At 34.7% G+C, this 26,060-nt stretch overlaps 3 protein-coding genes across 5 annotated transcripts; 2 read left to right on the plus strand and 1 right to left on the minus strand.

Moving 5' to 3' along the window:
• Positions 1–4,711: 4,711 nt before the first annotated feature.
• Positions 4,712–9,861, plus strand: LOC118054356 (uncharacterized). Its single transcript, XM_035065908.2, has 2 exons — positions 4,712–8,777; positions 8,863–9,861. Exons 1-2 carry the CDS (start codon positions 5,387–5,389, stop codon positions 9,234–9,236), a joined length of 3,765 nt encoding a protein of 1,254 aa, XP_034921799.1. The 5' UTR covers positions 4,712–5,386; the 3' UTR covers positions 9,237–9,861.
• Positions 9,522–14,419, minus strand: LOC118054357 (uncharacterized). Of its 3 annotated transcripts, none has more exons than XM_073408279.1 (3): positions 14,225–14,419; positions 13,975–14,112; positions 9,522–9,950 (listed from the first exon to the last, which is right to left on the minus strand). In XM_073408279.1, exons 1-3 carry the CDS (start codon positions 14,313–14,315, stop codon positions 9,889–9,891), a joined length of 291 nt encoding a protein of 96 aa, XP_073264380.1. In that variant the 5' UTR covers positions 14,316–14,419; the 3' UTR covers positions 9,522–9,888. The 3 variants fall into 3 exon arrangements, with proteins under 3 accessions (XP_073264380.1, XP_073264381.1, XP_034921800.1); XM_073408280.1 differs by having other exon boundaries at positions 9,522–9,945; positions 14,225–14,418; XM_035065909.2 differs by having other exon boundaries at positions 9,522–9,864; positions 14,225–14,413.
• Positions 14,420–17,779: 3,360 nt separating this feature from the next.
• On the plus strand, positions 17,780–22,314 carry LOC118054359 (uncharacterized). Its single transcript, XM_035065910.2, has 7 exons — positions 17,780–19,309; positions 19,448–19,578; positions 20,259–20,690; positions 20,816–21,290; positions 21,376–21,517; positions 21,818–21,911; positions 22,015–22,314. Exons 1-7 carry the CDS (start codon positions 18,248–18,250, stop codon positions 22,130–22,132), a joined length of 2,454 nt encoding a protein of 817 aa, XP_034921801.1. The 5' UTR covers positions 17,780–18,247; the 3' UTR covers positions 22,133–22,314.
• Positions 22,315–26,060: the final 3,746 nt, after the last annotated feature.

Below are 26,060 nucleotides of genomic sequence, written 5' to 3' on the forward strand. Positions count from 1 at the left end.
TTTCTAAAAGATTTCGAGTGTCGTGCCTTTTCTTTTTCAAAAGTTATAATTTAAAAATAATTTTAATTTTATATGTTTTAAACGGTTTTAATATGAGAACGCAAAATCATCAAAAATCACTTAAATAAACATGAATTCAGTGACTTTTCATATAAAAAAATACTTTCAAAATTCATTTTAACTTAGAAAGTTGAGATTACTTAATTTCAAGTGATCCGCAACTCATTCATTTGATAGATGCAAAATGTGATAATCATGAGATAATAAATATTGCTGTAATTAGTAGAACCCTAGAAGAAATACATTAGGAAGGACTGCGATGTTTAGGACTTTTTTATAAGAAATACATTTGTCTCATTCTCTTGGACGTAGCATCCTGTGTTTGATCAATTTGAACTTAATCAATTCTCCGCTTGCCACATGTGATATGATTCTGGTAAAATATAACATAAGGCAAATAATACTATACTATAATATATTTTATTTTATCTTATTTTATACACTCCACGCTTTAATTAAGGAATTTAATTTGTTTGGTGTTTAATTACCTACAAAAAATACAATATATTATGTGATTGAGCTCGTAATCATCAAATACCACAACAGCATAATCCTGTGATTCTTGAGAATAACAGCTGTCGTATTCTCAACAATGATCAAGAAATAATTTGAATATTAATTAATGTTTATCCACAACTATCATCAGAAAGCTATTTCGAGTACCAACTTGTCTCGGGCAACGATCAGATAGAGACATGGAATAGTTTAGGCAGTGTTAATTAATTAATTTATATAATACTAATTGAGAATTATACGACCTTTCAGGAGGTGATGGAGACGAGGAGGGGAATAAGAAGAGCAGAGAGCCGAGAAGCATTCTCAGTTATTTATAAATAAACTAGTGTCTGTTAACAAAAACTTAAAAAAACTGATCAGACTTTCGGTGTGAGATATAGATTTATTTACTGTGATTTAAAACTATAAAATGATGATTTCTTTTCTCTGTAAAAAATTAATAAAATTGTTATTAGAAATGATTGCATTATTTTTAAAAGCCAAAAATTAATTAAATTGCATCTAAGGGTTTTTCTATATTTTCATTTTTATTTTTTTAATTATAATTAAATTTATTTGGGAAGTAATTTGATATTTTAATCAATATATAAGAGATTTTAAAAATAAAAATAATTGGTGCGTGTAACCAGGTGAAAGACACTTATATTTTTTTAGTAACGATTAAGACATTATTTTATAGCTAAAAGTTGCATTCCACAACTAAATTAAAAGTATAATGATGTAATATTTTTTACAAAATTATCTCTATAATATAGCTAGATCATGATATTAATAAGTTTACTTAGTCATTAGGCATACGAATTCAACGCATGGTCTGAAATTTGATTGGTGGTGGCAATAGAGTATGCAAACATTGAGGCTTGATTATTGCATGTTTGTTTAGTTTTTTTTTTTCTATCTTTAATTAAGACTTAATCAATTTATATATATATGTATGCGTGTATCATCATTTTTTTTTCTAGTTAAATAAAACGGGTTAAATTATATCCACTAAGCTCAATCTCTAAGTAATGCTAAACTCACACTCATTGGTACTTTACTCGGGTATGTAGGAGGTACAAAATGATAAACACATGATCGATCTTACATTATTGTATATAAAATTATAAAAGCTCAGTGTTTTATTATTTATTATGTGAATTACATAGTAAGACTATTGTTTTGCTTTAGGGTGGAAATTTTTTTTGAAAATTTTAAATTTAATTCCTAAACATTTTTTTATATATAATTGAACCATTTTGAACTCGAATTTAAGTCTAATTACATATTTTTTAGAGGGTGAGGGTTAATTGAAAGACAAAGAACTTAAGTGAAAAATTATAAGTAAAATAAATAACAATACTTTTTCAAAATTCATTTTAGTCTCTTATTTTTTAAAGCTCTGAGGTAACTAGTCCATATAATTGTTAAATATATATTTTGATGCCAAACTTTATTATTATTTTTTTAATCTTTTTTTAGGTGGATGAGAAAGAGAAGATTGCTAGATTCTAACTTAGATAGAGAAGATTTCGACCTCTAAAATAATTTATTTTTATGTCAAATGTTCCATATAATAATGGAAGTTAATATTAGGTTTTTCTTTACTCTGAAAAACACCTAAAAACAAATCTAAGATCTGAATTTGGGTCTGGAGAGGTTTTTTTTGTGTTTTTGAAAGTCATGTCTTGGTTTAACAAGGTTCTCAAGATAATTTTTAGGTGTTTTAGGTAAAAAATAGATTAAAAATAAGTTTTTAAATAGAAAAATATCCTTATTTTTCTGGACACACCATTGACCGAATTCTAGGCACTTATAGACAATGCATCAGTTAAGCAAACAATGTCGTCTACTTCATTAACTAAAAAAAAAAAAATTAAAGGCCCACACGAGGGATTTGTATGGGTTGGCCAGGAGCTAGGCTTGACTTTCTAGACTCAACAACTCTTGACTTTATTTATTTAACAAAAAAAAAAAGATTTATTAATTGCTTTATTTTTTTAAATATATATATATATATAATTTCTCATGTATCCCTACATCTACCACAAGCTATATTAACTGTGTATGTTAATGGTCACAATCGACGAAGAAAAAATGTATTGTTTGCCAAAAAATATTATCAAATCATTTCAAGGGTAATCCTTTTTTCTTGCTCCTGTTGTCTCTATCCTTTAATCTGTATGAAGTGGCCAGTACGTTCTGGAATTATAGAACAAGGACTATAATGAAATAATAGAAAATTCTATCTGATCTACCAGACAACGTTAGTATATATTAACCAGATTCTCCTTCTTTTGTTCCATTTTAATTAGTCAATGGTAATTACATCATCAGTATTATTGTTTCCAATTTAAAACAATTGCATATCACTGATAGGATGTACCCTCTGATCAATGAACAAGACACCATTTGCGACGCTTCAAAATCTTAAACCAGATACATATGTACGTGCCTTTGCAAAGAAATAATCGGGGCTATGTTGAATTACACATACAGTATGATCTCTGGGGATTAATTTGATCATAGAAACTTAATTACCCACGAAATAATTATTAGATACTTCGCATGAAGGGAACAAATATCCTCTTTTTTTTTCTTTTTTTATTTGCCTTTTTTCATGGATCCTAAGATTCTGTGAACTTGGGATGCCTTTATTTTTACTTGTTTCTAACAATGTTTTTTTTTTTTTTAATTAATGTGATATTTAGATCAGTTTGTGTATACCTCGACTAATTTTCCAGGTCCTGAAATTAACGACCATGTAAATCTCCAATGGCCATCATATAAGCAATTACAGGGCTCAAATCTAAAATAATAAAAAAGATAAATTTCTTAATCCTAAACTCTCATCACTGAACACCTCCTAGATTAGATGGTTATATAATAACGTTTTTATTCTCACTTGAGATGAGCTTTGGATGATCAAAATATTATAGAGTCAATCTTCCCACACCGAATGCAGGGAAATGGATAAAGGTTTTGTGCCACAATAATGGTTTAGCTGAAGCAGGTTGGAAATGGATTTGTTTGCTTGCACAAAACAAATTAAAAGAAGAGTATAAGAAACAATAAAATACGTAATTGATTGCTCCTGAAAGCATCTCAACACCCAATTTGCATAATTTGAGTGGGGAAACAGTTCAGTAGGGCATTTTGGAGTGGGCAACAGGGTTACATACATGCAACCAATCCAAATTTAAAGGCCACAAAACGACACTAGGGTTTGGTAGCTCAACCCATTAATAACCTGTAAATCGCAACGGCAGCATTATATTCTGTAGACGTGGTTTTCAGATTAGGTAATCTGCAATACTTTTGAGCCAAAATATCAAACTTGTAATATATACGCTGGTAAGGTGCGATTTGGAAGTTGTGTTTCTTACGAATGACAAGTTCATGCGGGGAATCCGTTGACTTTGTAGAGCTTCAAAGTACAAATTGATGATGCCTTGTAACTAAACAAAAGGGAAATAGTAGTAGCAATCCAACAGCTCACTTTCTCAGTATTTCAGAGCTAACACACTACAACAAGAAAACTAGCAAACCCACGAATATCCCATCCCCTTGTTGGTCATGTAACCACTGTATCTACCTCCATGTAATCCCATATCTTTTCTTACTCAATCAAAACCTACCAGCGTTACATTACATTATTTTGTTTCCCTCTCCACTGTTATTAAATCCAGCCTGGAATGTTGAGGTTGGACTTGGTCGATCTGTGTGTCAAAAAAAATTGATTTGAAATTAACCTAATCGACCAATCAAGTTAATTTATAATCTAATTAAAAACTCAATAATTTTTTTTTTTTGAATAATGTTGTTTTGATATTTTTGAAACTCTAGTTTGAACTTGGTTGTTTCATCTTTAAGTTTGGATTGTGTATCTAAAAAATCAACATGAAATTTACTCGTTGAACCAAGCATATTAATTCATAATTTATTAAAACTTGATGATTTATTTTTTAAATAATATTATTTTGATTTTTTTAAACTCATGATTGTACGGAGTTGATGCATCTCCTGTATATGCTGTGTGTTAAAAAAAATTAATTTTAAATTGACCTGGTCACGAAGCGTTAGAAACTTGATTAACTTTATCTTTTAAATGATGATATTTTAATAATTTTTTATTATCCAGCATCAACATATTCCGACCCATGGTCCAAGCCTTTCTTCATTCTTGAATCGTTTAAAAACAATATATGATGCCCTCTTCTTAATCAATCACAACTATTTTATTAATTATTTAGTATTATTCTTTGACTTCTCTTGTATTTGCTCTCATTTATGGGACCTTTTATGCTCATACTTTCATGTTCTTTCTCTGACCAAGTTTGACCTTATGAATCTAGCTATATCCCTTCATTTAAGACTGCCTATAACATACTCTAATAAATAGCACAGTTCCAGTTGTAGCAGCTTGGCGGTCATTTATGGCATTTGTTGCCCTGGACTGACAAAATCCTGCTCTCTCGCTCATCACGGTTTCTTATCTCTTCTTGTCACCCATTTTAAGGCTTCTTAAAAGACACTGCCAACCTTTCCAACACTGCTCAGCCATCAATACACTGCCCATCTGCTTTGCAATTCAAGAGCCATGCATGAAGCTCCCTCACATGGCTGCTGCTGCCTTCTTTGCTCAAACTACGCGTCTTCCCTTGCCCCAAGAGCACCCACCTACACCAACACAGACCTGTGCTCTCTGTCTTTAATGGCAATATGACCACCACCTACCATTTCATGCAATAGACCCAGCATGAATTCACCTTCCGTTTATATGTTGTTATAAACCATTTTCTGAACTTGTATCTTGTGATAAAAAATTATTATGGCGGTGCCAAAACGAGTGCTGTTGCTTTTTGCTGCTCTTTTATTTTGCTTTTCATTTGGTTTTGTTCTGTGTCAAAACCAAGAGCTGTCTAGTCTTTTGGAGGTGAAGAAATCATTTGAGGGAGACCCGGAAAAAGTTTTGCTTGATTGGAATGAAAGCAACCCGAACTTCTGTACATGGACCGGAGTTACATGTGGCTTGAACTCAGTTGATGGCTCAGTGCAAGTTGTGAGTCTAAACTTATCTGACTCATCACTTAGTGGCTCAATATCACCCTCACTCGGTAGTCTACGAAACCTGCTCCAACTTGATCTTTCTTCTAACAGCCTCACGGGTCCCATTCCAGCTACTCTCTCAAACCTCTCTTCGTTGGAATCTTTGCTTTTGTTCTCTAACCAACTCACTGGTCCCATCCCAACTCAACTCGGTTCCCTCAAGAGTCTCCAAGTCCTGAGAATCGGTGATAATGGACTCAGTGGACCTATTCCTGCTTCATTTGGTAATCTTGTCAACTTGGTCACTCTTGGTTTGGCCTCCTGCAGTCTCACAGGTCCAATACCACTCCAGCTTGGACAGCTCAGCCAGGTCCAGAGCTTGATTTTACAGCAGAACCAACTTGAAGGACCGATTCCTGCCGAGCTAGGGAATTGTTCAAGCCTCACCGTCTTCACTGCAGCTGCCAACAATCTTAATGGATCAATCCCTGGAGCATTGGGCCGTCTTCAAAATCTCCAAACACTAAACCTGGCAAACAACAGTCTCTCCGGTGAAATACCGAGTCAACTTGGTGAACTGAGTCAACTCGTCTACCTGAATTTCATGGGGAACCAGCTTCAAGGCCCAATCCCAAAGTCACTAGCAAAAATGAGTAATCTTCAGAATCTTGATTTGTCAATGAACATGCTCACCGGAGGCGTTCCAGAGGAGTTTGGCAGCATGAATCAGCTTGTTTACATGGTTTTGTCAAATAACAATCTTTCTGGTGTCATACCAAGAAGCCTATGTACAAACAATACCAATTTGGAGAGCCTGTTTCTGTCAGAGACGCAACTTTCTGGCCCAATTCCGATAGAATTAAGACTATGTCCATCTCTGATGCAGCTTGATTTGTCAACCAACAACCTTAATGGATCAATTCCCAATGAAATTTACGAGTCGATTCAATTGACTCATCTCTATCTCCACAACAACAGCTTGGTGGGTTCAATATCTCCTTTGATAGCAAACTTAAGCAACCTGAAGGAACTTGCATTGTATCACAACAGTTTACAAGGCAATCTTCCCAAGGAGATTGGAATGCTTGGAAATCTTGAAGTCTTGTATCTTTATGAGAATCAGTTATCTGGGGAGATTCCTATGGAGCTTGGCAATTGTTCAAACTTGAAAATGATTGATTTCTTTGGAAATCATTTCAGTGGAGAGATTCCTGTTACTATTGGGAGGCTGAAGGGACTGAATTTGCTTCATTTGAGGCAAAATGAGCTTGGTGGTCATGTTCCCGCCGCTTTGGGTAACTGTCATCAACTGACTATTCTAGACTTGGCAGACAATGGCCTATCTGGTGGCATTCCTGTTACTTTTGGATTTCTCCAGGCTCTTGAGCAGCTCATGCTTTACAACAATTCCCTTGAAGGTAATCTTCCTTATTCGCTTACCAATTTACGGCATCTGACCAGAATAAATCTGTCTAAAAACAGATTCAATGGTAGCATTGCCGCGTTATGTAGCTCGAGTTCTTTTCTTTCTTTTGATGTTACAAGCAATTCATTTGCCAATGAGATTCCTGCCCAGTTAGGAAATTCGCCTTCTCTTGAAAGGCTTAGATTAGGGAACAACCAGTTTACTGGCAATGTCCCTTGGACGCTTGGTAAAATTCGTGAATTGTCGCTGTTAGACCTGTCAGGGAATTTGCTCACAGGGCCAATACCCCCACAGCTTATGCTGTGCAAGAACTTGACACACATTGATCTCAACAACAACCTTCTTTCTGGTCCTTTGCCGTCATCGCTAGGAAATTTGCCACAGTTAGGGGAGCTCAAGCTCTCCTCCAATCAATTTTCCGGGTCTCTTCCTCCGGAGCTGTTCAATTGTTCTAAACTGTTGGTGCTTTCTCTTGATGGTAATTTGCTGAATGGAACTCTTCCTGTTGAGGTTGGTAAGCTGGAATCTCTCAATGTTCTCAAGCTCGAACAAAACCAATTATCAGGATCAATCCCTGCGGCCCTAGGTAAGCTGAGCAACCTGTATGAACTTCAGCTCTCGCATAACAGCTTCAGTGGTGAAATACCTTTTGAACTCGGGCAACTCCAGAATCTGCAAAGCATTTTGGACCTTGGCTACAACAATCTCAGCGGTCAAATTCCATCTTCTATTGGAAAATTGTCTAAACTTGAAGCTCTTGATCTGTCTCACAATCAGCTAGTTGGAGCAGTCCCTCCTGAAGTTGGTGACATGAGCAGTCTTGGCAAGCTTAATCTTTCCTTCAATAATCTCCAAGGCAAATTAGGCGAGCAATTCTCACACTGGCCAACTGAGGCATTTGAAGGAAACCTGCAGCTCTGTGGAAGCCCTCTAGATCACTGCTCTGTGTCAGGTCAGCGTTCAGGCCTAAGTGAGTCATCAGTAGTGGTAATCTCAGCAATTACAACCTTAACTGCCGTTGCTCTGCTCGCACTTGGACTTGCTCTCTTCATCAAACACAGGCTAGAATTTCTCAGAAGGGTGAGTGAAGTGAAATGCATTTACTCTTCCAGTTCTTCCCAAGTTCAGCGCAAACCACTCTTTCGGAAGGGTACTGCCAAGAGAGACTACAGGTGGGATGACATTATGGCAGCAACGAACAATCTTAGTGACGAGTTCATCATTGGCTCAGGTGGGTCTGGAACAATCTACAGGACTGAGTTTCAAAGTGGAGAAACTGTAGCAGTTAAGAAGATTCTGTGGAAAGATGAGTTTCTACTTAATAAAAGCTTCACAAGAGAAGTGAAGACACTTGGCAGGATTAGGCACAGGCATTTAGTGAAGCTGATCGGGTATTGTAGCAGCGAAGGAGCGGGTTGTAATCTCTTGATTTATGAATACATGGAGAATGGGAGTTTGTGGGATTGGCTGCATCAACAACCATTGAATATCAAGAAGAGGCAAAGCCTAGACTGGGAGACGAGGTTAAAGATCGGTTTGGGATTAGCCCAGGGAGTGGAGTACCTCCACCATGACTGTGTACCAAAGATCATTCATAGAGATATCAAATCTAGCAATATATTGCTTGATTCCACTATGGAGGCGCACTTAGGGGATTTTGGACTGGCAAAGGCACTAGAGGAGAATTACGACTCCAATACAGAATCGCATTCATGGTTTGCGGGCTCTTATGGTTATATTGCTCCAGGTATTATAGCAGTTTCTGCGTAGAATTATGCTTCTTTAAGTTCATCATTCCCCACATGTCCTAACATAAGTTTTTGCATTTTCAGAGTATGCATACTCGCTCAAGGAAACGGAGAAGAGTGATGTTTATAGCATGGGTATCGTGCTGATGGAGCTCGTAAGTGGAAAAATGCCAACTGATGCAAGCTTTGGTGTCGATATGGACATGGTGAGATGGGTGGAGAAACATATGGAAATGCAAGGTGGATGTGGACGTGAAGAGTTGATCGATCCTGCTTTGAAACCACTCTTGCCTTGTGAAGAATCGGCAGCGTATCAATTGCTTGAAATAGCACTGCAATGCACAAAAACCACTCCACAAGAGAGGCCCTCATCCCGACAGGCGTGTGATCAGTTACTACATTTGTACAAGAATAGGATGGTGGATTTTGACAAGATGAATAATGATCCTTGTTCATAACTGATGAAATCTATTTTTAAGATCGAAGCCGATTATCAAGCTAAGCATCCTTCTTTTTCTTTTTTGTTTCTTTTTTGAGATCTTGTGCTAACTAGGTCAGTCTTCAAAAGATGTCATTTTCATTTCTTGATGGTATTTTCACTATTGTAACCACAAGCATGTAATCTGATCCCCAAAGCATGGTGGAAGCTGTTTTGATGATAGCACCTTTGGTAGTGTGGTGTAGCACCTATATAGACCGAAGCAACCGTAAAATAAAACATAGCAACAGTAACACAACAGGGCAATACAAAGCAAATCCTAAGATTAACTCATTTCAAACTTTAGATCAAACGATGATCACGAAGGGCCCAAAAATCCATTACATAATCATATTTCCAGTGGAGAAAATCACTAGATTGCTTCAAAGTATTATTGAAGATCCAACCCCAGCCTGTCCACATTATGAAAGCATCTAAATCTTATTTGTAGCAAAAGCAAGAAAAACAAATAACAAGATTACAAGCACAGCATCAAAAGATTAAAAAAAAAAAAAAAACCCAAGTGTATACGGCCCTTTGAAGAACATTAGTTCTGAGACCACAATTTTCAGGAGAAGACAGGAACAGGTTCTAATCATCATCTTCATCTGCAAAGGAAATGAAAAGTTGGATCAGTGAAGAAGATAATTATACTTGAAGACAGACACAGAAGCAAATGAAAATTTTACCTGAACTGGAAAGAAAAATGTCAGACATTGGGGAAGAGGTATAGGAATCTTGCATAACCAAAACTAGGGTTTTTCAAATAAAGCAAGTATAAATGGCAGGATAGGAGAAGAGATCAAATGGAAGATACTACATGCTGCTTCTGTCGATAATGGTACAATATAAGGAAAACGTGTCATAAGAACGTGTACACATCAACACATGTTTAGGTGGGTGCATTTACAAACTGAGCTAGAAAAGTGAAGTAAATGCCTAGAGATGCAAAAACCAATTCCTGTCGTTGTGCTTCAAACTCTAACACAGAATTTGTTTAACACTAAACAAGGAAGATAATTTCCACCCCAATGTCCCACTAAAATAGTCCAATACAAGGCCAATTTTAATATTAATGTATGAAGGTCAGTTGGGAAAGTGTTTTTAGGGTCAGATTTAAGGCCTACAGGTATAAGGGAAAACAGATAGACAGTATCAGTAACTATTTAACCTCATGTTGCTTCTCACTTCTTACAATTCCTCCTCTCAAAATGATACGACATGCAGTCACTTTGCAGGACCATAGGTCTGGTGGAAGCAGGAACCTTATGTGTCTTCTAGCTTCTGCATTTGCACCTTCAAGTGCATCGGTGATGTTGAATTGAGGCGTCACTAGTACAACCCCCCCCCCCCCCAAATCAAAAAATAAATAAAAAATAAAAGCCCCGTTGCAATAAAAGTTGTCAGATGTTGGTTAATTCAAATGCTTTCCTAAAAACGAGTAGCTAATATTTCTTTCATTCTCTTTAATGTTTCCATAACTTTAAACAATCAACTTTTTCTTACTATTCTTGTATCTTTATTAAAATTGTATTTAAAATCATTTCCCTAATTTAACACTTATTTTATTCCTACCTTGCAATGGTGTTTTTATTTATTTTTTAAGGACTTTAACATGATATTATTTGAGTTGAAATTATCAATTAATCATGAAATTAAAATAGACCAAAATATTGTCATGTTTTTAGTTTGATTAACTTCTTTTTTTTACTATTTTGAGAATTCACTCAATTCTAATAAATAATTTTAAAAATACTTGATACAATGCCTTAATATGAAGTATAAGATTAAGTATTTTAAAAGAGCCTGCTGAAAATGACTCCTGGCTTCGCCACTGCTCAAATGGCAGGATGTAATTATTTCGAAGGGCTGTTCAGATTTGTTAGAAGCAGAACAAAATTACAGTCTCAAGCTTCTTTAATTTAATCAAAAGACAAACTATAATTGATTAAAACAAAGTTTGACTCATGTTTTACAGGGATATTTTGTGTGGGTGGGTCCATGCAGAGAGAGCACAAGCGCTGCACTGGAAGATCAGCGACGAGAGGCAGTGTAAAAGATAATGCTCAAATGCAGCCAGTGTAAAAGATGTCAAGAGGCGCTTTAGGCGAGGTGAGACCCAGCACCCTTTATTTTTCCAAGCAAGGCAATTTAACTAGGTGTTGCCTAGGTGCTCGCTTGAAGTGTAAGCACCAGGCACTGAAGCGAGTGCCTAGTCAGAACATAAGTTATTTTTTTTAATTGATATATGTTTTCACATGTTTCCCATATTCTTTCTATTCACCACCAATAATAATTCAAGAGTATAGTTGTAAAAGTAAAGAGTAGGGTTGAAAAAGAAGAAAAGGACCATCAAAATAGAGTTGGGAGGCACATTTGACAACCAAGCTTTTCCAAAGAATACATCTTTTTGTTTGTTTCTTCTTCATTTATTTTCTTTTTTCTTTTTCTTTCTTCTTCACTTGTGTGGTCTCTCTCTCTCCATCTTATTTCTTTTTTACCTGTCTTCTTCTCTCTCTCTTTAAATATCCATGGTGTTATGTTGCTGAAATTTTTACTCTTTTTTTAATAAAAGAACACTTTCTCAAATCTCAAGTTCATCACTCATCAAACTTCATAATTGATTTTTTCCTTGTCGTGTTTATTGTTTCCGAAACTTTAGTTTCAAGCTTCACAATTGATTTTTTTTTCTTGATGTGTTTACTGTGTGAAACTTTAGCTTATTCTTTTTTTTTAATTAACTTACTTTATTCCAAACTTTAGCATTTTAAGTTTCACTATTTTAATCTACTTGCTCTTTAAAATTGTCTTAATTTGTTTTTAAGGGTGAATAGTATAACCTTTTCAACTATTTTAAAATATTGAGTTTCATTTTGATTTTAGAATCTTAATTTTTAACATATATATTTGTGATTTACATATTATAATACTATACATATAATTTATTTGAATTTATAGCATAGCGCCTTGTTTTATTCAGGCATTTGACGGCCTTGACACCTTAGGGCTCCTTTTGCTTTTGACAACACGGAAAGCAGCCAAGTCATATGTTCAAAAAATTTCAATATCTGTTGATTAAGAATGTTAAAGTGAGACTTTGTTATTGCTTATAAAAAACAGAGTCTGTCTGTCAAAAGATACTGATGGTAAAGAGCAACACAAAAAAGGATATGATGGAAAAGGAACTGATAACAAATGGGAACGAAGGATTAGGTCATTTAATGTTTGAAGATCTCTCATTTCAATAATTGATTGATCAATGTTAACAGAGCAGGATGAAAGTAGAATATTCCAAAGGGTGGGTTGGTTAGGTCATTTAAATCTTGTGTTTAAAGTTTCTTTTACATTTATTCCTATTTTCTTCTTTATATTATCAAACAGTTTTGAATGTTGCATGGCAATAGAAAAAGATATCAACATAAAATTCACAACCAAGACTGAAATTGGCTTCCACTTTGGACTTTGAATAAATCCACCATTGAAGATGATCAGCATGTTGGAGAATAGGTCTTACAGAATTATGCGCTCATTTTCTATTAACTAAGATCCGCACTGGAATGGAATTAGGGTATCCTTTAGAGTATCTATAGATAGGTCTGATGCACCTATAGTGGATGTAAGCAAAACCCGTTAGAAAACTCTAAATCAACACAAGCACATAGCCACTCCTATGAGGTTGCGATGCTAAATTTCTAAACTTTCCATAAGTTAACAACACACACTCCTCCTATAACCCGACGTAGGAATGATTGCAGTTTGAAATTGACAGAGACATCCACGTGATAAGGTCATTTACTAAGTTGTCAGTACTTTTTCATCTCATAGATGTTCACAACAACTTATCACATCCACAGCTCAATTCTTGGTAGAAACTAGCTCAAAGGAAATGCCAGGGCTATTAATCAGGTTGATGGAGCAGTCCAACACAACAAAAATTCACACAGGTCCAGCTAAACCATCAGCTAACTAGTACAGCCTGGAAGACATAAACTTTATCACTGATAATGCACCTGCTAGGGGATAACAAGGTTTTGTATGGTTGGATTTGGGGATGGTGCATAAAGCAAAAAACTTGGTGATGTTCAACAGGAGTTTAAATTCCAGTGGGAGCATCATCTAACCCAGACTCTAAGCCATTTCTATGAATCAGACTTGTTATAGATGTTGCCAGCTCCATCATGTTTGTACATTCCTAGTACAAAAACTTCAACTCTTAAATCTTAGGTTGTAACAACAACCTCACCATTTTTTCCTTTTTCTTTCCTCAAAAACCACTAGTCCACTACTTTCTCCTATTTCTATCATTCTCATTTTACACGTTTCCTCTTTCCCTAAAAATCCACTTTAGAAACAATTTTCCTTATCTCCCTCGTCTACCCACACACACACGCACATCTTTTCTTTCCAACTTCGCCCTTCAATTTGGTGATTTTTATTATAGCACTGATTAGTGAATTACTAACACAGCAATGCCAATTAACAGGTTTTGACTCATATGAACAGTTCCACTGCACTCCATCCATCATAACAAAAACACTTGTTTTCTCAAATTGATACGTCCAATTATCAACAACATTAGAAAAAAAAACCCAAACTTGAGAGGAAGAAACCGAGGGCCCAAACTAAATGACGAAGAAATTAGGAAAAACAATACGAACCCAGAAAAGAAAAATTGTGAAGCAGGAAGATATGATCAAGATAGGAAAAGGAGAGAGTACCGAAGTAGCGGCGCTCATTGGCTTCCTTAGCTTTTTGAAGCATCTTGTCAAGGTCTTGTTCAAGCTGAGCATCCCATTTGACCAATTGATTCACAAAAACAACTCCTAATCCCATGCCCACCGCATGTTCCCACGGATCTATTAACATAAACAAAAAAAAATAATCATAAAGAAAATTGAAGAATAAAATGGAAAGAAGAGAAAAAAGATTAGTGATTTTGTTGGTAAAAGAGTGTTGAAAAAAACATACGGCGCATGTAAGGGAGTTTGCGGAGAGCATTGGAGTACATCTGGGTACCCAGTCCTAACAGTGCTCCTATCACTGTTGCACTCAACACCATCTCTCTCTCTCTCTCTCTCTCTATCTCACCAAAAATCCTCTTCGTCTTTCTTCGCTTGACTTCGAGTTTTCTGAGGATTTTCTGCTTCTGAGTTATGTCTTTGTTTCCATGTGGCTTTCATCCAAACCTATTCGATCTTGCCACGTTGATTTTCCTTTCCTGTTTTTTTTTTTTTTTTAATACCTTCTTTTGTGAGCTTAACAGTTTCAGTTATTTAAGTCAGTAATTTTTCTTTTTTTAAAAAAAAAAATTTCATCTCACTTTTTTTTTCAACAATCATTTGAGGTGGTTTTTTAATATTAAAGTTAATTTATCGTGTTAAAATATTTATCACACAATTTAATTTTAAGCTTAAATTAAATAAAAAATTAAATTAATTTTTTTTTTTCAATTTCATCCTCAAATATTTATTATAAATGATTATGTTGTTATTGAAACTAATCAAATTAACTAAATCACGTTAGAGGAAACTCTCACTTAATTTAATTTAAAACTTGAGTTAGAAAACAAGTTGAGTTTGAAAGTTTCCAAGATTGACTTATTGTTTAGGTTTAATAATAATGCAAAATAATTATTTATGATTTAAATTGTTTTTTGTTGTATTAAAAATAATGATTCGATTCATTTAATTTAATTTGAAACCAGGGCTAGATAACAAGTTGAGTCCAAAGATTCTAAGAATAATTTGTTGGTTAGGTTTGATAACAATAAAAAATAATTATTTATAATCTAAACATTTTTTGTTGTATTAAAAAAAAAATTCGATTCACGGCATAATACAACAAGTAAACTAATTGGTTAGTTAATATCTTTGTTACCCTTGAATATAGTCATAAAGCTCATTATTTGTAGGAGCTCTAACTTTTACAAAAATTATATGTGTATAAAAGGATAATTACAAACAATCATGGTTTAGATAGTCTCTAAAATCAAGTTATATTCTTAATTTTCTTCTTGAAGGAATAAAGCAAGATATTAGATTGCAAGTTCAAATTCACCTATAAGATCAAGAACTAGGACATCATTGCTTTCGTTAAATTATTCATAAGTGACACGCACCCTTTTAATCGAACTTTTTTTTTCAGGATTAGTAGGAAAAAGAAATGAGTAAATTTAGGGTACTTTGTTTTATAGAAAAAGTTTCTTACTATTAAAAGTTGTCCTATCTTTTTTTTTTTTTTTTAGTTAAAGTTCTAGATAACTTAACTGCATTTCACTCCAGGCTAAATTAATTTTTTTTAACATAAAAAAAAAAAGAATATGTAGGATATGAAAAGCTTTTTGACAATTATTAAACTTAGATTAACATGGCAACCTCAAAACCTCTCAACTCGACTTATTCTTTAGCTCATACTTCAAATTAAATTATCTTAAAGTTGCTTTGATATTAGTTTATTAATTTGATAGGTCCAAAAACAACTTGAATAACTAATAAAGATGTGGTTTGGATTTACAAAAAAAAATCTAAAATGATATATTTTTTTAAAAAATAAAATAACGAAACATTGGATCAACTCGAGTTTCACGATTATGGGCTCTATTTGGTTTAATAATTTTTTAAAAAAATATGTATATTTTTTGCTTAACTATATGATAACAAAAATAGATACTTATAAAATTAAACACCAATAAAATATCAAGATATTTATTTGAGAGTATGACAAACCTATATAAAACAAATGTAAACAAATTATGAAACTCGATTGAAAATCAACCAAATGTTGAAGATGAAACTGAAAAAAAAAAGTCAAGAAAAAAATCACTAAAAAACAAAAATCAACCAAATAGAAAAAATAAAAAATCAATTTGGTCTAGTTTTTCAAGCATATTTAGAGAAAAAAAAAACATCATTATTGAACTCTCCTCATAGAATAAAATTATTGACACTAAAAACAATGAGTTTCATAGTTGAAAAATGGTCATTATTCACCGACTTTCTTTGTCCTTCGTTGTTTTTAGATAATTTTCTATCTCTTCTCTCAACTCAGGGTTGAAATGTTAAGAAAAAAAAATCTTTGGATTAAAATTAGAATTTCAAAAACTAAAGGGATTGCAAAAGATAAGCGTTACATATTGAATTTAAGATTGACCATAGAGTTTCTCATTGTTTACATTTTGGTCCTCTATTGCTGATTTTGTTTTCTTAATAAATTTTGACAAATTGATAATGAAATTAGACAAAGAAGATTGCAATTAAAAAAAAAAAGATTGAGGATGAAAATGGAAAAAAAATTGGACTCTAGGAATTACTACATTGATTTATCTAGCCCTTTAGTATAATTTGTAATTTTCTATAAAATAATATTCTTTTTAGTTTTTTCTTAATTGTAAGATCCATGAGAAGCGTTCCTTCTAAAATAAATATAAAAGCCTAATTCTCTCTTGTTAATAGAATTCTTAAACTGATAAAAAGAAATTGGTTATGCGCAATTTAACATAAAAAAAAAAAAAGAATAATAACTTTCAAGTTGCATTCAAGTAAAATAAGCATGGAATCCACCGAAAACTAGCACCTTAAACAATAACCGAGTCAAGTTAGCATGAATTCCTGCATAATTAGTAAAAAATATTAATAATAAGAGATCTATTTGATTTTTGGCCATGACTGTACTTGCTTAGTTACCATGCAGAAAACTTTTGCAGAGCCAGGAAAATACTGCCTTCTTTCACTGGCACCTACAGAGTAAGAACATTTCGAAAAATTATGAAAACAAAATCACATATTTACTGAAATAATTGAAGATCATATTGCACATTTACTTAACTTTTTAACAAAAGAAAAAAAACGTAGTTCAATTTTCACCAATTACTTTCATGTTAGTAATAATAAGTTGAAAATCTTTCCCTCTCTAGACCAAATGTTTTAGTTTAATAAATGATTCAGTCTATCCTCGACCATATTTTCATTTAGCTTCTCCGCGGACTCCACACTCTTCAATTGCCAGTCCTCGTAATTTCTCTTCTCCTTTCTCTTCTTTTTTGAGAATCTGGTTCTTGCATTTGCATCAAGTCTTCCATGTAATCCAAGACCCTTGCTTTGTCAGAGAAGGTCCCTTCTTTTTCCACTCTTTAGTGGTGCTAGCCACATGGTTAAATGACAATGGAAATTAATAAAGCAAGGCATTCATAGGGAATGAAGGGAACAAAATTAGCTGATGAGGACACAGAGGAAACTGAATTCCATTATAGAGATCGTGTCCACAGAGATAGAAGAATCCCATTAAACCCCGATGAGGACGTGAAATGAAGCCCTCAAATCAAGCTTACTGTAAATAATATGTCAACCTAATTAAGCAATTGGCAGATTTAAACCTGTCAGGTCAAAAGATTAGAAAGGGTGTTTGGTATGTACAGAAAAGAGATACGCTCTTAGGACAACGATTCTTGCTTTTTCCCTAAACTTGAATTTATGGACCCTACAAAATACAACGGCTAAAATCCAAAAAAAAAAAAAAAAAAAACCCAACGTCTCTCTCCTTTTCTTTCACCAAACCAAAGACTCCCCATGTCTTCAGTTTATCTATGAAGTTTCCCGAGTCATAATTTGTTCCTTCCAGTCGCACCATACCAATACATTGATACCCAACACTTTGCCTTGCTTGCTAGTATTTTTGACCTGTGAGTGCCATTCGTTTGTAGGGCAAGAAAACAGTTTTCAACAATAGAGTCCCAAGAATAGGAAATAAAAGCTAAGGCATGTCCTGTATTGCTAGCGGTGGTTGTTAGTTTAGTATCCTGAAAACAGAAGAGATCCTCTGTTTCTTTGTGGTATAGAATTATCTGTTGAGGTATTGTGAGGTTTGATTTTTGTTAACAACCCTCCCATCCATCCATTTCTTTTTTCTTGAAAAATGGGTTGTGTCTCATTTATGGCATGCACAAAATTGCTGCATTCATTCCAATGTATGTCGTGATGTACATTTGTTAGAATAATGGCTTCTTCCCAAATTGAGATTGCTTCGTCTTCACCGTTTGGCTGTGTTCTAAGAGATCATAACCGGCACGAACGATGTAGTGGGGAGAGCACTGCCAGGGCAGCTGCTGCTGCTGCTTTTCAAAAGAATCTCAAAGGATTGGTTGGAGAAAACCTCCGTACTTGCATCTCTGTGACTTCTGATTCTGCTTCTAATGAGAATCCAACAAATCGTATTAATGGCAAAACTGATGATCATCATCAAAACTTACGGCGCTTGACCGATAACCAAGATAACATTCCCAAGAATGCACGTGATTCTTCGATTAGGAGCAGCAAGCAAGCGAGGATTCTTGACCAATGGGCCGCTACGCAGGCTCGAGAAATGGTGTCGACAATTGAGATGCAGAGGGAGAAGGCTGGGTTGTTGATTGCATCTTTGAAGAAACCATCTTCTATGCAGCAGAACTCTCAAGACTCTGAAAATCCTGCAGGTCAATCCAACAACCCCCCCATGAATAAGAACCGGGGGGCCTCTTCTCTTGTTCAGATATGGGAGGCAAGGCTAAATCAATCGGAGGCGTGCCTGAAAAGGTCCCATAGCATGAATAATAGCAGGACCGGTTCTGTATCTAGCCAGACTGAAACTGCATCGCCCAATACCGGGGAGAAATCAAGGCAATCTGGTATAGCTGACTCCAATACGAAAAAGGAGGCTTTTGTGGACTGTGGCTCGGCAAAGAGTGCACCTTCATCCATACATTTCAGGAACACAGATGCAGGAGAGCCCGAGAAAGTTAAAATTGTTGACATCATTAGGAGACTGACATCTGATAGCAACGATGATGATCAGCCGTTGAACGGTGCTGGTGATGGCCTATCTAGAAAGCGGAGGCATTCTTCAGTTTCTGATCGGACAGAGCAGCAAGTCTTGTCACAGGTTGTAAATTCACCAAAGATAAGAGGGCGACAAGCCTTCAATGATTTACTTTTGCAAATAGAACAAGAAAGGCAGAGGGAGCTCGGCTCGTTAGGGGAGCGCCACGCTGTTTCAAAATTCGCTCAACGTGGCCGCATTCAGGTGAAGCCAAGCTCTCCATCCATTTCTTGATTTCAATATCAAAAGCTCACGAAATTTGCAGTGCAATTGATTACTCTTTTCTTTGTAGTTTTATCATATGTAAACAATTACTTATTGTGTGCTGCAATGCTTTTACAGTGCTTGCTTCGCCTGAGATTCCTGCATCGTGGTGTGGGGTTTGAAGATCAACAGCGGCCGCGATCATCTCAATCAACAGCCTCGTCCAGTAGTGATCGATCACAACATGGGTCTACCATCATGCATCTCAGGTATCACAATATTCATATTTTGGCTTCCAAATGAAAACCATCTTTAAAAATGTCAATTTCACCCATTTTTCATGCGTTATTGGTCCATAGCATATTAAAATTGCAGACAGCATCTATATGAAAACATTATGTATTCAAAGTGAACGCCAATGTTCATGATGCTCGTCTTATATTGTTTATATGATAATGTTATGTCTGCCGTGTCATTTATTTCCTTGATGCCATTCCATTTGATCTTATGTGAATTGGTCAGTTCAAGGAAATCTTTCTAAATTTACTGCTCAAGTTGATGATATCTGTCATTTACATCTTACAACGAAGTTGAAGTTTGCCAGGCACAATAATGAGCACTGAGGTCATGTGGTAAAAGCATCCATCATGAAGAGTGAGATTTGGATGCAGACAAATAAAATTACTAATTAGAAATCGAAATTTAGGATATAAGTTCATTTATCAACAATAATCATATTGTATGAGATTTGGATCAATCTGGATAAGCTGTTGAAAGAGTTATCATTGTCATTGCTTTGCCAATTCAAAACCAGACTATGTTGCTAGCTATATCCAATTGCTGCTTCCGTGTAATAAAAGTTGTAAAATATACATGTTGGATCTAATATTGGCTACTTGTCTTTCTTTTAATCTTCCCTATGCTAACCCGGAACCTGAATTCAACATAGGGAGAGATTCGGTGCAGGCATTGAGAATTCCATACAGAATCAGCCAACTGCTGACGGTCACCATCAAGAAAACTCTACCAGTGCTGAGCAGCAGAGTGAACCTCAAGTTAAGATCTCAGCATCAAACACGTGCGAAGTCCAAGAAAAAGTTGATGAAGAAACATGTGCAAGTTCGGATGTCACATGGCAAGGAATAAGCCTGCAGGTTGGGAATTTTGATCCTCCAGAAACTTCCAAAACAACATCACCCTGGAATGGTGAGTGGGAAGATAATGAGGTAGAAGAGGAGGAGTATTTTGAACAGACCAATTCTGACTGGTTTAGTGATATAGCTCGCCCACGAAGTTATTGGGAAGATCAAAGAAAAGCACGTTATGAAGAGAAGCGCGGTGGTAGCTCAGACAATGATGAGATAAGGCAACTCCTTGAAAGGTAAGATAGTCCACCTTGTTTTCCTTACTTTTTTTGCCACTAAAAAAACACTAAGAGTAGTTTCCAAAGAAGAAGAAAAAGAATTATGCGGTGCATAAATTCGATGCTTCAAATTACAAATGCAGAAGAACAGTGTCAAGTTTTCTTGCTAGCGATTTGCGAGACAGTATAGACCAACTGATGATGTCTCGTGTACAAAGACAAGTCAGTCAAGAAGATGAAGAACTAGATGGGGACAGTCAGGAGAGAATGGGACAGTTGATGTTGTCTTACTTCCAAAGACACTCACACTCAGCAGACAGTCAAGAAGAAGAAGAAGAATTGGATGGAGGAAGTGGAGGAGAAACGGCAGGAGAAGAAAGCATATCAGAAGAAGGAAGTCCAAGTAGCCATCAAAATATCGAAGCTACTGATTATTTTGATCAATCCTCACCATCTCAGCATTCTCCATATCCGTTCAGGTCATGGAATTTTTCCGATGAACATGAAGTTGCTGATGGCTGTCAACAAGCTCAAACAAAAGCTTTACACCTAACTCCTCCATCTCAAGTTTCCAATCAAGATAGGCGTTACTCTTCCTCCATAAGTCATTCATCAATTGTGAGTAATTTCACTTCACAGTTTGAAGTTAATTACCTTTCTTAAATATCTTAATGGAAAAATAAAAAACACTCTAAACTCACAGGAAATGGAACTCCTGTACGATTTAAAAGGGCACATGGAGCAACTTCAGCGTGAAATGTCTGAACTCCGAAAATCAATTCAGAGCTGCGTGGAAAGGCAAATGAATTCGCAAAACTACTTGAAGGTGCAGGAAGTACATCCAGGTGAGCTGGGAAAACCGTTTTTCTTTCCTGGAAACAAGTTAAAACAATTTAATCAACCTAATATTGTATCATATAGAATCTTTAATGGGGAATTTCATCCTACTTATACTACAAATATTTCCTTCTTTATTTTATATCTTTTTTGCCTCTAGTCATCCAAGAAGGTATTACTAGGTAGTAGGCGCAACAGCAAATTCAACCTTAATCTATAGTGCATATTTGCATATATTCCTCTATTCCTATGCTGTTAATTTAAGGAATGACCTGATGAACGATTCAAGTCCGGAATTATTGCTACAGTTCAAGGGAATGGAAAGAATTCATTTGATAGGAGACTAAACAAACGCAGCTGCTGTATCTGCTACGAAACGCAGGTCGACTCTTTTCTGTATAGGTACCTGCTTGTGAAACCCTTTGTCGTTTTGAAACTCCATTGCTACTCCTCTTCAGAATCATGAACATTGGTAATAGCTTAATATGATGCCTGATATTTTCAGATGCGGGCATATGTGCACTTGTCTCAAATGTGCGCACGAGCTGCTGCAGGGCAGTGGAAAATGTCCAATATGTCGAGCTCCAATATTGGATGTCGTGCGAGCATACCTGGATTCATGATGCACTGGTGATCGAGTTCTTGCTCTAGAGGACCGTCTTTTTTGTATAACTTAACTCAATTGATGCTGACTTCAGAAACCGGAAAATCCTTTTACTTTGCTTCTTTTACCTGATTTGATGATCAATATAACCATCTAATCTATGTAGCTGCAATTAATTTGTGATCAATACTGTTTCTCCTCTCCAAATTTACTCTGTAAATTTTTGTTTGTTTGTTTGTGTGTTTTTGAGGAGTTTCAGATTTTAACAGTCTCGGGAGATTGTTGTTGTTTAATTTACCAAGTCTCTTCTTCTTCTTCCTCCTCCACTTCTTCTTCTTCTTCTTCAGTCTCCTGTCTATTGAATATCATGACTTAGCTAATGGAGAGAAAAATGTAGACATGGACTCGCAGTATGTTTGTGGACGCACGTATGATAATTATGGAGAATAAAGAAAGCAGATGTTAAGAAAAAATAAAATCACAAGCTATTTGTGCTCTTAAATTATTAAAAGGAGGCATGCTAGCTGCAGAGTAAAGAATGTGTCACTTTCTTTCCTCCTTTCACTTACCAGAAATGAACAAAACTTGCATAAACGGTTTTCTGTGATCTCTGTACTTCAAGAAAAAGACAAGCGTCTTATCCTATGAAATTTCCCCACATTTTGATATGGAAAACTACTACCACTACCAGAAAATTAATAAATAACAATGAAAACACCTAAAAAAATATATCATCACTAATTTTCAATGGAAATGATGATGATTAATTTTCATCAGCAATTTTCAATAGAAATGACGATGGTTTACGTTTAGTCAATACATGTGGTCAGGACTGAAAAGATCAAGGGATAAAGTTGAAAATAAAACAAAAAACAATAAAAAAAAGGTGAACTAAATTCAATATAAAAATAAATTAAAATCAAATGTTTATAGATTAAATTAAAAACAAAATTCAATTACTAAAAGGGTTAAAAAGTCAAAATAATAGGGACTAAATTTGATGTAAAAATCAAATTAAACCAAATAATAATGGACAAAATTGAAGAAAATAAAATAATTAAAAGAAGATAAAAAAATATAAAACAAATAGCTATAAACAAAGAGGATCAAATTAAATATAAAATATAAATAAGAGGACACTTTTATATTTTGGCAAGAAAAAGAGAGAAAAGAGGGATGTGAAGAAAAAAAATCCATTAGAGCTCAATCGCTACATCTCTACACACGTGGTGCACCACCGGAAAAAGAATGTTAATGTAATTATAATAATGTCATAAAAAGATTTCATTGTGAAACAACACACATGCCAAAAAAAAATGTGGGTTGTGCCAACTACTTTTACTTTTATTAATATTTTAAATATCTAAAACCGAGTGAAAAAGACCCTCCCCTCCAAGAAAGCTTTAAATTTCTTGATCTCGAGGCAATTAAGTAATTGCACTGTGCATATTAATGTTTTTTATTTATAAAAAGACCAAATTGCCCTTTATATAACATGAGTATAACAGAAAAAAGAAAAAACCAAGTGAAAAAGCCCACAAAACCCCTCCTAGAAAGGTTCAAATTTTTTTATCTCAACCTCTTTGTCTGTGTATTAAAATATCTATAAAACCCCCAAACACCAATTATTATTATTTTGCTCTTGAAGGTTATTTTAGTTATAACTCTGTTCTCAAACAATGTGAAAAAGACCGATTTGAACCTATTAAATTTGACAATAACTACTGTGTCCCTACCATTTAACTCTCAAGTGACCATACACATAAGGTCCCTATGAATTCAGAAATTCCCAACGGCTTCCTTCAAACTGGGTCTAAAATCATTTGAACATCCAATATGAGAAGTCTCTGTTCTCAGCAATTATATTGATCTACGTTTTCTTTTATAAATGATTTGGTAAATGTCATCCAGAATGCTGACACTGAGAGATGCCAGCATCAAGGTCCACCTCCTGGGGCATGTTGCCCTCCTGTTACCTTGTTGCGTAAACAAAGAGGACATAGCCACTTAGCTTTTCCCTTTCATGGGATCAAGATTACCTTGTTACAGCTCATAAGACAACTTGTGTACTGATGTTCATTTCAAATCCCCCCCGCCTTTTTGTGCTGCTGTTAATTGGAATTTGATGTGAGTTTCAGACGAATTATTGAACTGTGGCATGCAAACTGTGAAAAAAGATGAGCTGCTAAAACCATGCTTGATCAATGGTGAAAGACCATGAATAAAACCTTCAAAAGTTGAGCTTGAAAGCAAAACTTATCAAGTTGTTCCAAGAACAGTAGATGAAAAACTAAAAGATCTGCTATAATGGCATTGATTTTACAGGGGATGAATTGAATCCGGTAATGTTGAGACAGATAAATACAGGGGAAAGAAAAAAACAGCTCCAGCAAATTAGTTCCCAAGGTGTGTAAGGTTTTGTTTCCCAAACTTTCTGCGGTGGACATCAGCATCCATATTATTGGGGATGTCGCCGGTGTCCCACCAAAGAGGAGGTAACTTAGCAACAGGACTGAGCTGTACTTTTCATGATCCGTGACCAATTGTTTCAAAAACGTAGCGGATTGCTCAGGACAGAAGACAAGCTTGACATTTTGGTTTTTGTAGAGTACAATAATGCACTTGGGAAGGGTTTTTCTATGAAGAGATACGTCAAGAAAGTGAGGAACTAATTAAAAAAAAAAAAAAAAAAAACCTAAAAGAACTCACTATTTCACTTTCACTGTACATACACCCAGAATATACAGTGATTCGCAAAGTAAATCTATCATCTTACCCTTGCCACACAAAACCATTTACCTTGGAGGGTAATTCAGTCTTTTCCGTGGGATATAAATGTTATTACCAAATTCATTAGGGGCATTATGATCCAATTATATTTTTATTACACGGTCAAATTATTAAATTATCCTTAAAAGTTGTTTTCATTTAATTAGCATCTAGGAGTATTTTTGGTTTTTTATTTTATTTTAAAAACTGAAATGACTAAATTTCTTCTAAAATTTTTTATTATTATTATTATCATCAGGTTAGGTTATGGACAATCCATTCTTTTTGTGTTTTTAAAATTTATTTTAGAAAAACTTATGGCTCGTGCTTAGCGGGCTCTAGCATGTGGCGGCTGGATGCTATTAATTGGTGCGTGAGAGGCCATCCAGTTGAGGAACCGGCCACCTAACTACTACAAAACTACACCGAAGTGTTATTGTTCCATGGCATTAATGTTCTTGGAAACAGAACAAGTCAAGTAATATTATTGCATTGAAAATGCATCAAAGTGTTAATTGTCATTCTTGGAAATAGAAGCTTTCATCGGTTGTATGCCAGATCTATACAACGCATAAAGACATATGATTACTTAATTACGATTAATGATTTTGTAATTTTCGAGGGATTTGATTGCTAGGGAATGTATATAGGGTGCTAGATGTGCTTATTTGATCATTATTTATGATTTATTGATTTTTAAAGGAGTTGTTACGGATGAATGTTGTTTGTTTTTGTTTTAATAGTTTTGGAGATATGGCAATAATCATAAAGACTCATCTTGCATTCATGGAATCATATACTCAATTTGGTCGATTATTAATACTAGAATTATCCATAATTAATGACTAATTATAAAGATTCATGAATTTAACACACTTTGTACGAACAAATTAGTTGAATCTATTTAAAATTGAATGAAGAAAATTAGACTAGAAATAGACCATATTCACATTATCACTAGTGTTTAATATATATATATATAGGAACTTGTAAAAAGACTAAGAGAAAAAGAAATTCTCATAAAAGATTAAAAAAGAGAGAGAGAGAGAGGAAAAGCTCAAGATACCAAAACGCTCTCTAAATTATATAGTTTTTTTTAGTAATGTATGGATAGTTTATAGTTTTTTTAAGTAAATAAAACTACTAAATACTATAATTAATTAGACCCATACAACTAG

Source organism: Populus alba, chromosome 3, assembly GCF_005239225.2.
Source record: "Populus alba chromosome 3, ASM523922v2, whole genome shotgun sequence".
Lineage (NCBI taxonomy): Eukaryota > Viridiplantae > Streptophyta > Magnoliopsida > Malpighiales > Salicaceae > Populus > Populus alba.

Coding starts and splice junctions, on each gene's coding strand:
- LOC118054356 (XM_035065908.2), top strand. CDS start 5,387: ATGGCGGTGCCAAAACGAGTGCTGTTGCTTTTTGCTGCTCTTTTATTT. Junction 8,778..8,862: donor TTATGGTTATATTGCTCCAG/GTATTATAGCAG, acceptor TTGCATTTTCAG/AGTATGCATACTCGCTCAAG.
- LOC118054357 (XM_073408279.1), bottom strand. CDS start 14,315: ATGGTGTTGAGTGCAACAGTGATAGGAGCACTGTTAGGACTGGGTACC. Junction 14,113..14,224: donor CAAACTCCCTTACATGCGCC/GTATGTTTTTTT, acceptor TTATGTTAATAG/ATCCGTGGGAACATGCGGTG. Junction 9,951..13,974: donor CAATGAGCGCCGCTACTTCG/GTACTCTCTCCT, acceptor TTTTCTTTCCAG/TTCAGGTAAAATTTTCATTT.
- LOC118054359 (XM_035065910.2), top strand. CDS start 18,248: ATGGCTTCTTCCCAAATTGAGATTGCTTCGTCTTCACCGTTTGGCTGT. Junction 19,310..19,447: donor CTCAACGTGGCCGCATTCAG/GTGAAGCCAAGC, acceptor ATGCTTTTACAG/TGCTTGCTTCGCCTGAGATT. Junction 21,518..21,817: donor GGTGCAGGAAGTACATCCAG/GTGAGCTGGGAA, acceptor TTATTGCTACAG/TTCAAGGGAATGGAAAGAAT.